This window comes from Pteropus medius, unplaced genomic scaffold (genome assembly GCF_902729225.1).
Source record: "Pteropus medius unplaced genomic scaffold, Ma_sr-lr_union100, whole genome shotgun sequence".
Classification (NCBI taxonomy): Eukaryota; Metazoa; Chordata; class Mammalia; order Chiroptera; family Pteropodidae; genus Pteropus; species Pteropus medius.
Window position 1 is genome coordinate 615,518 of NW_024352148.1, and position 16,055 is coordinate 631,572.

At 58.4% G+C, this 16,055-nt stretch overlaps 1 protein-coding gene across 12 annotated transcripts in view; it reads left to right on the plus strand.

Annotated features, from left to right (window-relative positions):
• The window catches only part of ANK2 (ankyrin 2), a 281,232-nt gene extending 265,399 nt beyond the window's left edge, over positions 1-15,833 (plus strand). For 11 of the 12 annotated variants that reach the window (XM_039846891.1, XM_039846890.1, XM_039846888.1 and 8 more), the window contains 9 exons: positions 567-698; positions 1,496-1,639; positions 3,986-4,271; positions 5,799-6,063; positions 8,202-8,294; positions 8,689-8,772; positions 8,879-9,043; positions 10,004-10,186; positions 13,807-15,833. In XM_039846891.1, the coding sequence (XP_039702825.1) occupies positions 567-698; positions 1,496-1,639; positions 3,986-4,271; positions 5,799-6,063; positions 8,202-8,294; positions 8,689-8,772; positions 8,879-9,043; positions 10,004-10,186; positions 13,807-13,821 (1,367 nt within the window). In that variant the 3' untranslated portion in view covers positions 13,822-15,833. Of the gene's footprint in view, positions 1-566; positions 699-1,495; positions 1,640-3,985; positions 4,272-5,798; positions 6,064-8,201; positions 8,295-8,688; positions 8,773-8,878; positions 9,044-10,003; positions 10,187-11,379; positions 11,472-13,806 lie in introns of all 12 variants that reach the window. The other variant, XM_039846899.1, reaches the window with a different exon arrangement.
• Positions 15,834-16,055: the final 222 nt, after the last annotated feature.

The following is a 16,055-nucleotide window of genomic DNA, read 5'->3' on the forward strand; positions in this document are numbered from 1 at the left end:
CATCCTCCAAGGAGGACACCTCATTTACACACGTACACACCACAATGTATGAGCATCTATAGGGAATGTCAGCGGTAGACTTTAAAGGAAGAATTCGGGGCTTCTTTCCTGGGTCAATTAATGCTTCCTAGACATTTTACTCATATGATGTTGAGTCAAAGGGGTTTATTCAACCACCACGGTATAACCACAGCTAGCGTTTATCTACGTGTTCAGAAACAGGATTCACGTCACCTAACGATGATTAAAAGTGAGAAATGGTCTGTTTCTCCTGCTGTCAGTCCTTTCTTTTCCATTATCTGGATTAAGAGTATAAGCCAGTGCTAATGGTCTCTTCCGAATGTGGGGATTCCGTGTCGCCACTTCCGTTATGACGGTGCTCGATTCTTTCTATACCTGGTTTGAAGAGAAAAATCTGCAACGTGCTAGAAGGACAAAGACATGTGAGAGTCACTTCTACGCGTGGCACGGCCACCCTGCCACTCACAGCGCTAGGGCACGCCACCCAGAGTCACGGTTCAGGGTGTGGGGTCAGTGCGTCCACGGGGTCACGTCTTCTCTCCTAGAGCTGGCAAGAGAGCTGGGTTTCACCGAGGAGCAGGTGCACCAGATACGGATCGAGAACCCCAACTCGCTGCAAGACCAGAGCCACGCGCTGCTGAGGCACTGGCTGGAACGGGACTGCAGGCACGCGGCAGGTAGGGCTGCAGGCGGAGCGGGGTGTGCCCACAAAACCACAGGTGCCGGCGGCGTCAAGCACCACTGCGACGCCGCAAGTCGCACGCTGGGCGTGAACACATCTGGCCCCGCGTTCCTGTGAGCGCGCGGCCGGGGGCTCATCGGAGCGCGAAAGGCTCCCGGACGCTGACGGTGGACGCGGACGCACAGTGCCGTGTTTCTCCGCTTCCTCCTCCGCACCTGAAAGGGCGAGAACACGTCAGGCACACGCCCCGTGTCGTGCTTTATGCAGGACAGTCAAGGAAAAGGGGCGGTACAGCGCGTGGCCGCTCTCGCCCCCCAGCTGGGCCCACTCCCCCGAAGGCCTCTCGCAGGCGCTGCCTCGTTTCCACACGGGCGCCCGCCGACCTCCCCGCCCGCGCTGTTCGCCCCGCTGGGATGGAGCAGGTCAAAGCAGAGGGCGCGCCGTCAGCCGTCATCGTGAGCTCGCGACGGCCAGCGGAGACTTCTGTACGAGCCTCCCGCACGGCACAGGGGCTGTACTCAGACCAAACGTGTCTCCAGGGGTCTCTTCACTGAGACGCCCGTTGGACAGGGCGTCTGCTCTGTCACCTGGCAAGTCTGCGTTTAGAGCTCATGCCTGTGCTGTCGCCCTTTCCGTGCGCAGCTCTCGTTTGTACGCTTATTTTTACAAAAACCCTGTTCGGGCTTTAGAGATTTCCCATACGGATATCAAAATTTTAGTAATGCCGCTAACTGAAAGATTTTTAAAGAGGTCCCCTCACATGCGACAAGTGCTTTTTCTCCGATGCCCCAGATGCCAGTCTCGTGGGCTGTCTCACCAAGATCAGCCGAATGGACATCGTGCATCTCATGGAGGCCAGCTCGGAGCCCCTGGGGGGGCGTGCCGGCCGGAGCCATGCAGAGGCGGAGCGGGCCATCGCGCTGGATCGCAGCGAAGGTCAGTGTGTGCGCGCACGTGTGCACGCGTGTGTGGTCGGCCGCCTGACCTCGAGTCTTCCTGTCCTTCGAGGGTGCGCCGTTGCCTTTGGTGTCACGTTTCCTCCTTCCTCCCCCATTCGATGGGCGCCTCATGCTCCCCATTCTCTGTCATTCTGTCGTCTCAGCCGGTGTGCTGGGACGACACACCATACACGGGGCCTTCAGCAACGGAGACGCACTCCCCACAGTTCCAAGTCCGGAAGTCTGAGGTGACGGCCACCTTCTTGCCGTGACCTCACGATCGGGACAGAGAGCATGTCTCCGGCCTCCTCTGACCAGGCATTGACCCCATCACGGGGACTGTACCCTCACCCCCTTGTCACCCCCCCAAGGCCCTGCCCCAGTGTCACGTGGAGCTGGGCTTCGGCTCAGGAGCTTTAAGGGCGTGCATCCAGTCCGTAATGACCGCTGATGTGGGCGACCCGTAGGTGCCCCTCCCTCAGCTCCTCGATGGCACTTCTGCCACATGCGTCTTATCCTGCCTCAGCCACCCCCTCTCTTCTAGCTGAGACCCCCATCCTTATCGGCCGCCAGACTGCTCCCCACTCTGACTTGAAGCGTTGTCCTTCAGCCCTTCAGGCCCACTGGGGCCTCCAGCCGTTGGCCGCCCAGCTGTCCGGCAGTTTGTCTCCAGTTCATTGTCAGTCATTTGCACACTGACTCTCTGCCCTCCTCCGTGCCCCTCTCTCCCTCATCTGCGTTTTACATCTTCTCTTCTCCTTATCGACTCCCAGCTCCATGTTAGGAAAAGCAGGCGTAATCCTGAGCAGGTGTTCACGTTCGCTCAGCGCAGGACCTGCAAACGCAGTGCCCTTGGCGCCTGTCCCCCGCCCTCCTGCCTGACGTTCGCTCGCTTTGGTCACACAGCGTCTCCTGCTGTCCCGTGAAGACCTTCACTTCTGCGGTCGCGCCTCTGCCTCCTGCAGCTGGACTGTGCCAGCCGCATCGAGCGCGCTTAACTAGGCCCCCCCACCTTTAAGAAGGAAGCCCCGGGAAGCCACGCCGACCACGCCGTTCACCCCGTAGACCCTGCGCGGCAGCTCTGCTGCTGCCTCCATTCTGCGGGAAATCTCGTTAAGGACAGTGGGACTCTCCAGTGTCTCCTTCTCTCCCCTGCTCCCTAGAGCCGTCCTCGGCATCCACGCCTGCTGGGCTTGCGTCATCACCCGACAGAAGACGGTCTTGCCGAATTCACCCCGTTTCCTCATTGCCGAGCGCACCGATTCCTGCCGTTCACCCTGCTTTGCCCTTTAGTGACCTTCGACGCATTTAAGCCCACTGAGACCTGCCCTTCCCGTGCTTCCTGTGACACCCGCTTCTCTGGTGTCTTCCTGCCTTTTATTACTGTCCGTTCTTCCTTCGTCTCTTTCTGTAGCTTCTCCTTTTTCATAGGTTTAGATGATGGCATGTGTTAGTTTCAGCAAGAGCCTCACAGCTGTCCGTCCCAGACACCTGGCCACCTCGCGTGCCCTGGGCTCCCGCGCTCCCTCAGTCACGGCTGGGCGCCCCGTTCCCTCCACCGCGGGGCACGCTTCCTGCACACTCCTGGGCCTCAGCTCAGAGGCCCTCTTGAGGGCAGCCCGGCCCAGCCTGGCCAGTCTGTCGGCGCCTGGCCTCTGCCCCGGTTTCCTTTCCTGCTGAGTTTATCGTAAGTCGTACCCGCAGACACGCGTGCTCAGTGAGGACAGATGCCCTCTGTCCTGCTCGCTGCTCTGAGTCCAGCTCTAAACAGCACCTGCCGCGTAGTCGGTCCTCAGCGTATCTGTTGAGTGAATGAGCAGGTAGATGAAGGTCAGTCACACACCTGCCCGAAACCTGCAGCGACCCTCATTGCACTGGACCCCAGCCAGGTCCTTCCCCTGGCACGGGGGCCCTGCATGCAGACCGCTGACCTCAGAATTGCTGGACAAGTCAACATGAGCGAAGCCCCCGGAGCGGTGCCTGCCATAGTGAAGGAGCGGGGTCCTAGCTGTCGTTATTAACTCTCGCTCGGAGTCTGGGCCTTGACTGACGCCTGCTTACCACCCGGTCTCCCTGCGCTGTGCCCCACTGCGTGTCCTTTCCCAGGCTTTCAGCTGCGAGTCGGGGGCTCCGGCATCACCTGACTGGCGCCTGGGGCCCAGCCACCCTGCGTCCTAACAGACCCTTGCCCCTGGGCTCCCTAGATGGCCAGCACCTCGAGGGCAGACGGGGTCCTGTGCGGCTCCGTAGCCCGAGGCCTGTCGCAGGGCACAGTGCGGGGTGGCGAGGAGACGGACAGCTGGCTAACACGGGTGATGGCAGCACAGCACTCTGTCCCCTGCAGGGTTCCCAGCATTGCCCGAGGAGCCTGGCGCTGCCGAGCCCGGGCGGGCCGAGGAGCTTGCCGCCCCTCGGGAGAGCGTGAGCCGCCATCACCCGCCTGTCGTGTCAGAAGAAGACCTCTCCGTCGAGTCTTCCGCTTCCCAGGACGGCGTCCCCAGAGCCAATGGGGACAGCTCGGCCACACAGCGCTCTCCCCCAGCTCAGAAGGAGCAGGCGTGGCAGGGTGGCCCGGGGGAAGTGCCAGGTCTGCCCGGCGAGTCACCGCGCCAGCAGCAGCGGGACTGCTCGTGAGTTTCGAGAGAGGCCCTGTCCCATGTGGGCCGCATGGCACGGGTGTGGGACGCAGACGGGGTTAGTCACTGCGGTAGTTTCCGATGGCTCCAAAGGAACCCCTGCCAGAGCCGCAGGGAAAAAGCAAAACATTTAAGAAGCGTCGCTGTGACGGCGTCATGCGGCCCAGCTCCAGGCCTGTGGCTTCGGGCGGGTCCCTGACTCCTCCGAGTCTCCATCTCCGCATCCGTAAATCTTGAGCGTGCGCCTGACCGCCTCGCGGGGTCGGAGGTTGAGGATGTGCCTGCGAAGCGCTGTTAAAGCTTCTGTGGGCCACAAAGCATCCCTCGTCACTGCCCCGGTGCTTCTGACGAGTGCCGTCGACGGCTTCGCAGAGGCAGCAGAAGGTGCGGGAGAAGCGGCCCCGGCGCATCTCAGCGAAGCTGGGAGTCGCTAGCAGTAAAGCAGAAGCGCAGCACAGGCTGTGGACACAGGGTGAAAGGTCGTCAATGGCGGGGACAGGTTGCAGGGGGAGTCGCAGGCCTTCCAGAGAGCGTCCGGCCGAAGGAAGCTGCCGAGGGCCAGCTCGGAGCTTAGACCTGGCTTCATGGCCGCCAGGAGAGGGTCGCTTAAGTGACAGTTGTCTGGAAAGAGAAAGCAGGTCGTGAGAAGGGCAGGTGGGTCCCAGCCCTGAGAGCTGAGGGCAGTGTTGGCAGACGGCCTCACGGCGTCCCCGCTGTCCTTAGGTTTGTGCTGCGGCCACTGGGACTTGGGAAGGGGGCGAAATGGAAAATGAATGATGTCGCTCCTGTTTAGCCACCCATCATGTTTTAGGGGAGAGCGTCGAGAAGAGGTGGGGAAGAGTAGGAGAAAGGAAAAGACAGAAAAGCCGAGGGAGCTCTCGGAGCGGCGCGGGGCCTTGGACGACCGTGGAGTGACAGTTATGGCAGTAGATTGTGGGACGAGCGGAGGAAGCAGACCTCTCTTCCTCAGAAACTGGGATTGCAGAGATTGTGGCGGAGCAGCTACCTCCAAACCGTATGGGCAGAAAAAGCTCCCGTGTCTGCAGGTCATGCAGTTTCCCAGAAGCCGAATGAGGGTCTTTCTGCACCTGTGGCCGTGGCGACTGTGTTAGCGTGGGGTTCATGTGTTGCTTCTTAAATGTTTTGCCAAATTTTTATTCTTCAAAAGCTTCATGAGCTATGAGTCTTTGTTTTGTAAACCTCCACAATTCTTCAGTATCACCTTGAATTATCAAAAGAAAAAATAAAAAATTACAACATATGGATTTTGTAGAGATTAGGACATGATAATACATTTTAGGATAATTTATCTTTAGCGTACGTCTTTCCTAGTCCATGCTAGAGCGATGAGCTTTAACTCTCCTGTATCTTACACGTGGTTTTTATTCAAATTTCATTTCTTGGCCAAATTTACAAAACCTGTGACGCGCACGGGCCGTGGAGACATGATCTAGCTTCCCGCAATGCCCTCGTTTCCATGGGGGAATGTGCACCCGTGCTGAGATTGGCTTTCCATTTCAGCGTGACAACCCCAGGGACAGAAGTGTCTGGTTCTTGGAAGGCCACCGCAGCACCGGGCTCTCCCAGTGAGACACCTGAGGAAGTGGGGGGCCCTCCTGAGGGGGAGAGGCCCCACCTCCAACCCCCCACCGTACAGGAGCCCGAGGAGCCCCCGGAAGGCAGGCGGGGGGCCTCTGCTCAGAGGACCAGCCTCGTGATCGTGGAGTCTGTAGACGACCAGCCACCGGCCTTCGAAAGACTCGATGAAGACGCCGCTTTCCAGAAGGTAAGAAGCTCCTTCTGTCTCCTGGGCCACGTGTAACGGCCGCGGACCCCCTCCCCGTTCCCATTTCTCGATGGCTTGTTCTTTCGCTGCACGACAGGAAGGTTTGCCAAATCGATTAACTCGGGCCATCTCAACTCCTTGATTTCTTTAAAATCTGAGAACCAGTAAATCTAGATAAAAACGGTACGCTTCCCGTTCTAGCTGCTTGACCATAAGCCCTCGATTTTATCATCGGAAACACTTTTGCTAAGAAAAAGGAGCGTTGGGTGAGACAACATCCCCGACGTGCAACCTCAGGCGCCAGAGCAGTGGGGTGTCAGCCGAGCCCCCCGCACCACGGTTCCGCCCGCATGAGGCGCCCGTGCTGCCCAGAGCCGGGCGCGAACTCTGCGCCTGAGGGGTCACTCCCCAGACTTCTCAGTCTCCTTAAGTGCACTTCAAGGACGATGTGGGGAAAGGGCGTTCGGCCTAAACTCGCTGCTGCTTCCGCGTGTCAGCAGCATGAGAGGCACGAGGTGATTTTTGACACTGTGAAGAGGGGTGGAGACCGTCGTAAGAAATTCATTTAGTGTCAAAATGCGGTCTGAACGGTTCACATCCCTGAGCAGAACCTGGGGGCTTGACCCCCTCAGGCCTCCTGAACCTGGCGGCGGGGGGCGGGGGGTGCACGTCTGCTAGCCCCCGGCCGTCTCCACCCCCGGAGTGTGAGGGTCTGTTTGAATTAAACTTAACATGAATTACATTCATTTTAGAATTCAGAAACATTGTCTATGTCAAGGTGTTTTAAAGCATTAATATCCATCTTAGTAGGAAAGAGAGATTCGATAAAAGAATGAAGACTTTGGGGGAAAAGGTAACAGCATAGCACGCCTTTGGGACCAAGTCCTGCACTGTTCTTGGTTCATGACGAGTGTGACAATTGCTGGCAGGATTTCTCTAGAATCACAACTAAACCTAGGGGAGGCCCAAGCAGAAGAGAATTTCTCCCAATTTGGGCAGTTATCTGAAATAACAAATTCATCCCATGGATGGATTTTTATTTCATGTTGCCTTTGCATAAAATTACTCATCTCTCAAGTTCTTGAGATTCTAGGGAAAATGTTTATTTGGTGCTATCTGGGCTCAGGAGTTACCAGATTTAGCGGAAGAATCCATAAGCTAACTGAAGCGTAGGCTCGGAACGGCTGGGACGGTTCGTGTATTTAACCTGTTCTGCACGTGGAGAAGCCGGTCAGCCGGTCAGTCGCGGCGTGTCCGCTCTTGGCTGGGCCTCCCGTCCCCTCTCCCCTCCCCTCTCCCCTCCCCTCGTCAGCCGCGAGCACTGCCCTCAGCTTCCTGTCTCGACTCTTTACTTCTCATCCTCAACTTGATCCAGTTTCAGTTACTTTTCTTGTTGATCCTGTGTTTTAGTCAGCAGATTCCCGAGTGCATTAAAAGTGTAGTTTTATTTAGCATTTATGAGTTTTTTTTAGCAGAAAAGAATGTAGAAATGTAAGCTATATTTTAAAACACATTGAGAAAATTCCGTTATTTTCTTAAATAACGTTCCATTAGGGAAGAATGAATCAATACATGGCTCCCAAGACGTACGTCCTGATCTAAGGTTACGTTCTGGCTCCATCGCTAGCTGTGGGCCACATCATAGAGTCGGCCCAGCCCTGCAGAATGTGCCCCATGCTGTCCAGTGGTGGCACATCCGTCACGGACGGAGACGCACCGCTGCCTGGGTCACAGCTGCGGGGGACTCTGACTTGCCGCAGGAGGGTCTGGGGCAAGCAGGAGACATTGCTGTATCTTTGGGTGGGTCATTCCAAGCCAAGCCCGAGAGGCAATAGGTTCTGTGTCCCCACTTGGTGACTTACCGAGAGTGCGAGTCTAAGAGGCAGTATGGGCCAGCCGCTGGCCTCTGCTGACAGGCTCTGACGGCTCTCGGCATCCCGGAAGGGTTTGTCATTTGTTGGACACGAAGCTGTAGTCTCACTGAAGTCTGGGACTCACACACAGTTGTTCCCACCCCCGGCGGCTTTTCCACCAAAGCCTCCGTGGGTGGAACCTTCAGACACCAGTGAGAGCTGGAGCAGAGGCTGGTAGCAGTGCCCCTTAGCACAGGTGACAAACACCATGCTTCCTGCTTCCAGGAGCTAACAGAGGAGTTGGGGGAGCTGGAGGTCAGCTCGGACGAGGAGGCGACGGTGACCACCAGGGTCGTGCGCCGGCGGGTGATCGTCCAGGTACCAGCTGCGCAGCTGCTGCTCGTGGGGGACCATCCGTCCCGTAAGCGCGGGGGCCGAGCTGAGCAGCGAGGCCTGGTGTGCTCCTCGGGCCGTGCGTGGTCTCTCCACAGCAGACCCTCGGCCTCCCACGTCGTGCCGTCAGTAAAAGCAGCGTGCCGGCGTTCGCGGCCCCCGCTGTCCGCCTTGCCCGGCCGAGCTGACCGCGCGTTTGCGTCGGTCTTACCAAGCCCGGTCCGCACCGCCGAGCACGGCATCGCCCGCCTTCCCCCTTTCCGCCCGCCGCGCGGCCGTGCTCGGCAGTGCGGGAAGGCTCCCATGGCTCCTGCCCTGGGGGAGGCCCCCGCGGAGTCGCCGCCCCACGCCGAAGTGGCCCTTTCTCTCGACACCTCAGGGAGACGACGTGCCGGACGTGCCCGCGGAAACGGCCACGGAGGAGGAGTACGTCGACGAGCACGGACGCACCGTGGTGAAGAAGGTACTGGCGCGCGTGTCCTCGCGGCCGATTCCGGACTCGCCCACCGTCACCCGCACCTCGTCCCGTCCGTCGTGCAGAGACGACATGCGAGTGCTCTCTCTTCCAGGTCACCCGGAAGGTCATCCGGCGGTACGTGTCCTCCGACGGCACCAAGAAGGAAGAGGTGACGATGCAGGGGCTGCCCCAGGAACCCGTCAGCGTCGAGGAAGGGGACGGCTACTCCAGAGTCGTGAAGCGCGTCGTGCTGAGGAGCGACACGGAGCAGTCGGAGGTGAGGCCGCCCGGCGCTCCAGGCCCGGCCCTCTGGATGGGTGACAGGGCGCTCAGCGGGCACGACGCAGCCGCTCGGGCGTGGCAGTCGCCCCCTTAGTCGCCCATTCGCTTTTCCTTCATGATTTTGTGGAATTTCAAAGTGACCGTTGGTGATATTTGTAGCCATTATACTCACTGTCTTTGGTTCTTTTTATTTCTGTTTCCTGTTAAATTCAAAGTTGACTGCAGCAGAAACCCTAAAGTCCAGTCCAAACGGATGAGCTCGCCACCTGCTGGCGAGCAGAGGGCTCGGACAGGGCCGCTGGTGCGCGTAGAGCCTGCTGGTGCCCGTGGCCACTAGAGTAAACACGCCTTGTCCAGGCGCCTGCGTTTCCGGGCCGTCGGGTCAGGGTCCAGAAACTCTTCACTTGTGGTTTTGTTTCTCTCTTTTAGCTCCCCCTTTGAGGAAAACTTGACTCTTTGACACGTAACTTTGCAACATTCTCACTGTTTTGCTTCATTCACGTCCTCCAAATTTTATTGACGCACGCGAGGTTCTCTGGAAAACACGCTCTTCGGTTGCTCACGTCTTTGAGAGTCGCTTCTTCGGGGTTAGCTGTCTTCATAATGCCAGAGCAGAAGCTTAGACACGGGAGAGAGTTCGTACCCAGGCGCTACGCCTGCGTCACACTGAGAGCAGCGTCCTGCTCATTCCTGTCCTACTCACGAAACGTCCTGACGGGTTGCTGTTCACGTGATAACTGTTTGATTCGGCCGTGTAGACAGAGACGTTACATAGACGTTAATAATTGATCATAGGTTTTTTCCTAACTGCTTCTCCTTTCCAAAATCCGGTTTTCCGGAAGGCCAGAATATAACATTGTAGTTTTTGTTTGTGTCTTTGTTCGTACAGAGGAAAATTCATCATTGTTACATTCGGCAGTCAAAAACTGTGCACTGTGTGTCCTTCATTCATTAGGTGACTCTGTCCGAGCCCGGCCTCTCAGGCAGCACCTCACAGTTTCAGGCCGAGCCAGTGGAAGGCCGTAGAGTCAGCAAAGTTGTTAAAACAACGGTGGTGCGCGGAGAGAGGGTGGAGAAGCATCTGGGGGATTCTAGTTTAGCCACTGATCTTCCTTCAGCCAAAGACGACTTTGAAAAGGTACAGAACCATCTTCGCTTTGCTGTGTGTGTGTACCTCATGTTCGTTTTCTGTTTGAAAAGAGAACAGCTTAGCGTCTGTCGTCTGTGTGTTCACGGAAGGGCGCGACTTAATGCAAGATGGCAAATTCCTGTTCGAATAGCTCTTGCGGTGGAGTAGTACATCCTCCACGTCTGCTGTTCTTTGGTGTCACCGTAAGAGCTTTTAAAAATTCAGATGACAAGTTCTCCAGCTGAATCACAGGCAGCCTGAGGAGCTGGGGCAGGATGGTACGTCTTACTTAAAAGTCCCAGATGTGACTCGCACCCATGATGAAACAAGCATTTATAATTAAGTTTTCTTTCCAGTGAGTAATAAGTGGGTCTATGGTGACAGATTCACAGACCCTTACTACGATTCAGAAATCCCAAAATTCTGAAAACCAAAACAAATTTTCTAAGTTAGTAGCAAGCTAACTTGGTAGTAAAACTTACTGTGAACTGACAAGGGAGTCTTTTTATCCTCCCTGGAGTAAAATTCAGATGTTTTGCTGTTGGCATAGTCATGGGTGTGATTACAGGATGCCGCTCCTACCACCTATGCGGCATTAGGACACACAGTGTGCACACCCTGTCACCTTTCTAAAACCCAAGAGGAAGATAACCTGGATTCTGAAGCCCGTCTGGCCCCAGGGACTTCGGGGGTGTGTGTGTGCAGAGCCCCCGCTCATTCTACTGAAGCGTTCGAAGTTAAGCATTCCACTGTGTGCTCTCCCACACCCACAGCGTGCACCCTCCCACACCCACAGCGTGCACCGACAGTGTGTCCGCGTGTGTCTGGATGTTAAAACCATACTGGGTTCAAACACTTGCGGTTCTTCACAGTTTGACTTTGGACGATCAGAGGATGAATTATCTGAGTTGCGTGTAGCTTGTTTCTGGTCACTGCGATGGTCGTTAGGTCTCCGTTGTAGAAAGGGGGACCGAGGTGAGGGGCTAGAAGCCGACGGCGCGGGTTCTGGTTTGCCGCCTTTGCGAGGTCCTGTATCAGATCTCCGTCACAGATGGGGGCAATTTAAGCCAAACTAGGACTTATTTATCCTTTGCGGTGCGGTGTATCTTTTTATACAGACTAGAGATGGCTCAGGGCAGCCGGGGATCGTCTTAGCGTCCGTGGCTCACGATGGTTTGTCTCGCTTCCTTCTCTTGCTTCAGGCTTTGAGTTACGCAGGTAGCCACGCAGACGTCCACTCTCCTGCTTTAGTAGAGAGTCAAACCCTGAAAGAGGACGGATCAGTCATTAAAAGGTTTGGGTTGGCATGGAGTGATGCTTCGCCAACTAACACCTTAAAAATTTGTCCCACTTTAGGAAGAGAAAAGCAGAGCCCCACACAGACCCCGAAGCCCCCGGGAACGACCAGCCCTCGTTGTCAGGTGTCAGCCTGTCAGCGTGTCACTGCGAGTGGACACCTGTCCCCACAGTCACCCCTTGGGTTTCAGCAAGCCACCAGTTTTGTCAGGGCCAGCCAGCTGGGGCCCCCATGCTGACAGGCGTGGGGAGCACAGAGAAAGGAGGCTAAGCCTCCGCTCATGCGTTAGCCTGGCACCCCGAGCTCGGCCCAGTAGCCCACGCGTCCCAGTGGCCCACTCTCCACGAGGTGTCTGTGCGTGAGCGTGACTTTGGTGACGCCGAAGCCGGGGGCTTTAGAGTATCAGGAAGTGTCATGACAGCGGTAAGCAGCCTGAGTCTGTGCGTGAAGGGGGCACGCCGCGCGGCTCTGGCTGCCTGTCCCGTGACTGTTCGGTGTGTAGACTTCGGCGTCTTGCCTTGGTCTGGGCCACTAGCAGCTCCGTAAGTGTTAACGGAAGGTCTCAGCTCTGCAGCAAAAGACACAAAGCAAACTAAAGTTCCTCTTATGTTCACTTCACTCAGAAGAAGGGAAAGAGTGTCCTTTAGAGCACTCCACAAAGCTGTTTCGGCCTGAGCAACGCAGTCATTAGAACCGTGAAATTGAAAGCGGTCGCGTCTGCCCTCCAGTCGCCCGTGGGGTGAGCGGCAGTTGTGCACATGACTGCACTTGCCCGCAGGACGTTAGCGAGTGCCCGCGACTCACGGTGCACGTGCTTTGCACGCTCTGAACTTTGAGTCCCCGAGCTCAGACCAGCCGGGTGAACACGCACCGCCAGCACCAGACCCTCAGGCCGGGACAGGGCAGGACACCAGCTACCCCAGAGTCCCAGCTGCAGCCGCTGGGTCTGAGGCCAGGGGCGGGAGAGCCAGTGCCCCACGGCCCGCAGTTGTGGGCACCCTGCACTGCGCAGCCCTCTGTCCTGTACGTGGCCGAGGGCGTGACTCATGCCCACTGCTCCCCAGGACACAGAAGTACGTTCATCCTGTCCCTGAGTGACACGCACACGTCCATCACACGTGTGGGCACAGACCCTGGAGGCCCCGCGACAGAAGCGCATCCCTAGCTCCAAAGCCATACAGGCTCCTGCTAGCTCTTGGCAGAAAATCAGAAAGCCGTTATGGATGCTGAGTCGTTAGAAATCACAACTCGATTTTGGCCATTGGAACTAGATTTGATCTTTATCGAGGGGAACACACTGAGGTGCTTTCAGACACAGAATACTTCGCGTAGCAGAGGAGAGTGGGGAGCACGAGGCATGAGGGAGAGCGGGAGGGGGCAGCCGTCCCACAGAGACCAGGGGTGTCCGGCCGAAGCAAACGTTTAACACCCGGGGTGGGCCAGACTCGCAGAGAGAGGCGCTGGGTGGGCGCCAGGACTCCCGGACTGGGCACAGGCCGTCCGCAGGGACGGAGCCCGGCATAGGAGCAGCTGACCATCCCACACCGTACCCTGTGCGTTTGTGTGGACAGTGGCCCCCCCCGGCCCTGGGACCTTAGACGCTCGGCTCTGCCACTCACTAACCGTGCTGCCCTTCGGCTCTGCGATGCAGGCCCTCGGTTGCTGTGACAACGGTGCCTGCACGTAATGCACGTTTCCTGCATGGCTGAGCGGGGACCGCACTCTCGAGTAGGGCTGAGGGTGGGCAAACCACAGCAGCGTCGTGTCCAGTACGGAGACAAGTGGCAGTACAGGTGCGGGGGCACGCCATCGCCCCTTTGCAAGGGGTCAGCAGTCCGACGAGGGGCCCCGAACAGCACAGGCCGCTAGGTGGCAGCAGGAGACACGACCCGGCAGTGGGGTGCTCCAGGAGGTGAGCAGGGCCGTCTCCAGTGGTCCCCCTGTGCGGGTCCCGTCCCTGCCGTTGGCAGGCGAGGCGACCCAGGCGTCCCCAGACCGTCGTCCCAGGCCCCTTCCTCGGTCCCGCAGAATGACACTCAGGTTAGAGGCCTCTGTCCCGTGGGAAGGTTCTCTTAGAGTTCGTGGGACACTGGAGTCACGTTGTGACTAAGGGTTGAGTCGCAGCCTCGGGAGTTTTCAGGGAACAAAGTCAGACACTGCCGTTCTCAGCGGGTCGGGGCGTGTGTGCGGTGGGGGCGCGCGTGTGGCGGATGGGGCCAGGGCGTGCGTGTGCACTTGCTGTTCCGGGGCGGCCAGGCCACCTCCCTCGGGACGGGGCGCGGGTAGCCACTGTTGACGGGGAGGGCCCTGACCTCTTGTCTGCCTTCCGCAGGACCACCATGAGTAGAGCCAGCACGCAGAAGAGGGCCGTGGTGAAGGACCAGCAGGGGACGCGCGTGCACCAGGAGCACCTGGCGGGTGTGCCAGAGGCGCTGGAGCCCGACGACCTCCAGCGTGACCTCCGGCGTCTCCTGCGGCGTCTCTGCGAGGAGGACTTGGAGCAGGAGGCCGAGTGAGGGCCGCGCTCACCCCGGAGCCCACCCCCACTCAGCAGCCCAGCGTCCGTGGCCACCCGCGGACCCCGCCCCGCCGCTGCCAGCAGACCCCGCGTTGGGCCAGGTCCCCCTCCTCCTAACTGTAAGCTCACTTGTGACCAAAGAGTGCGCCCTCCACTCTGGATGCTGCACCCACGACTTTGGTGTGTGCTGCCCAGGGACTGGCCACCTTCGTCGTTCTGGGCTGCTGCACGAGCCCCACGAGAAGCCACCGACCAGCACGCCCCGCTGCAGACTCTCCCAGTGCTCCGACGAGCACACGTCAGAGTCCAAGCCGCCGCCTGTCACCGCTGACGGGGGCTGAGTGCGGCCTGGTGGTCGCCGACAGCGGCGGGTCAGGACAGTGCGACACGGACAACTGGCACCCGCTCCTCCTCGCGGCGGCACCGGGGGGCCCGCTTTGCCCTTGGGACCGCGGCCTAGCTGTCCTGGTAGAGGGTGGCCAGTGCTCTCGGGGACTCCCCCTGGGTGAGCCTGTGCTGCTGGTACCGCCCTCCCCTGCGACGCCAGCAGCCACACCGAGGCCGGCGCCAGAAGCAGGCGGCCCCGGTGCAGAAGCGGGTCCTGGGGCCTTCTGGCGTCTTCGGGGCCTGGAGTCGGGGTGCGCAGGCAGATATCTAGACAGCAGTGACTGCTGTAGTTTCCAGGTATCGTTGCTGCTTTGGTGACCACGCTGTCTTACTGGTGGCCCTTCCTTCTGGCCACCGCCCAGGAGGTCGTGTGTTGGAACCAGGACTTGCCTACGTCGGTCACACGGAGTGACGTCCCCGCTGTGTTGGAGCAGCTTCTCCCCCTCCCTTGGGTCCCACCTCGCTGCCACCTGCATGCACCTCTGGAGAGCTGGCCCAGGCCACACCTCCAGCCACGCCGCCGGAGTCCCTCTGTCCACCCTCCGTGAGCACGTCTCCCCTTTCGGCGAGGTCTGGTTCTTAGCTTGCAGACAAGATTGAGAAATCCTTTAAAATCTGGTTTTGGTTAAAATTTTCGGTTCGTTTACTTGAAATCCGAGCTCCCTCGACAACTAAGTGCATCCAGGCACTTGGCCGTGTGTTTGTTTCGAGGAAGGGACGTCAGGCGCCCGGGCGAATCCCACGTCCGCTGCTTCCTCCTCCCGTGGTTGAGGTCGCGTAGCGTCTAACATGTATATTCACAAATATATCCACGTAAACTATGCATTCGGACCAGTTTTTCATTAAAAGGAAGTGTAGTCATGCAGATGAAATCTACAACACACCCCAGACTCTGCGCCCCGGACGGAGCCCTCGCCAGCCCGAGCCGGGCCTTCCCTCTGTGCAGTCGTGACTCATCGCTCCGAGTCACACACGAGCGTGACACACAGCGCCACGTCCTCACGTTGGGCAGCGTCGCCAAGAGACCCGCCTGGGCGGGAGGCGTCCGAAGCCAGACCCCCGGCCCCCGTGCACACCCCTCGGCCGCTGGGTGGGAAGCGGCGCCCGCGGCCGGGGCCAGGATTCCGGGGACCCACCGGCGCCCTCCCGCCCGACCTCTGGAGCGAAGGGCAGCGTTTCCGTGGTGTCACTTGCAGTGCCGATGATGTCTGTGTAACAGCCTAATGGTTATTCACCTTTTTTTGGTTTTGATTTTTGCCGTGTAATCGAGAAACTTGAATCCTGTGAGAAGAAGTGACTTTTCAGTTGGTGCGTCAGCATCGTGTCCCCATGCCACACTAATCGAGCGTATCCACGAGGGCATGTGTTAGCTAATGGAAAACGACACTAACAACATAGCTGCAACGTGTACGGTGGCTGATTTACTTAAATAAAATGTACAAGTGTCACGTGTGGCAGCGACTCGTTCTTCTTTCCCACTAACCCACGAGTTCAGGGGACAAGGGGTGATGTATGGGGGGAACGAGGCAGATCTGAAGCCGGGGAGAGACACAGGCCGCTTTCGGTGCCCTCGAGCACCAAAAGCGCACGTCGACGGAGCCGGGGCCTTCGGCATCTCTGAGCGGTAAGAGCGGCGGGAACCCCCCAGTCACAGCCTTCGGCCTCTCGCCCTGAGC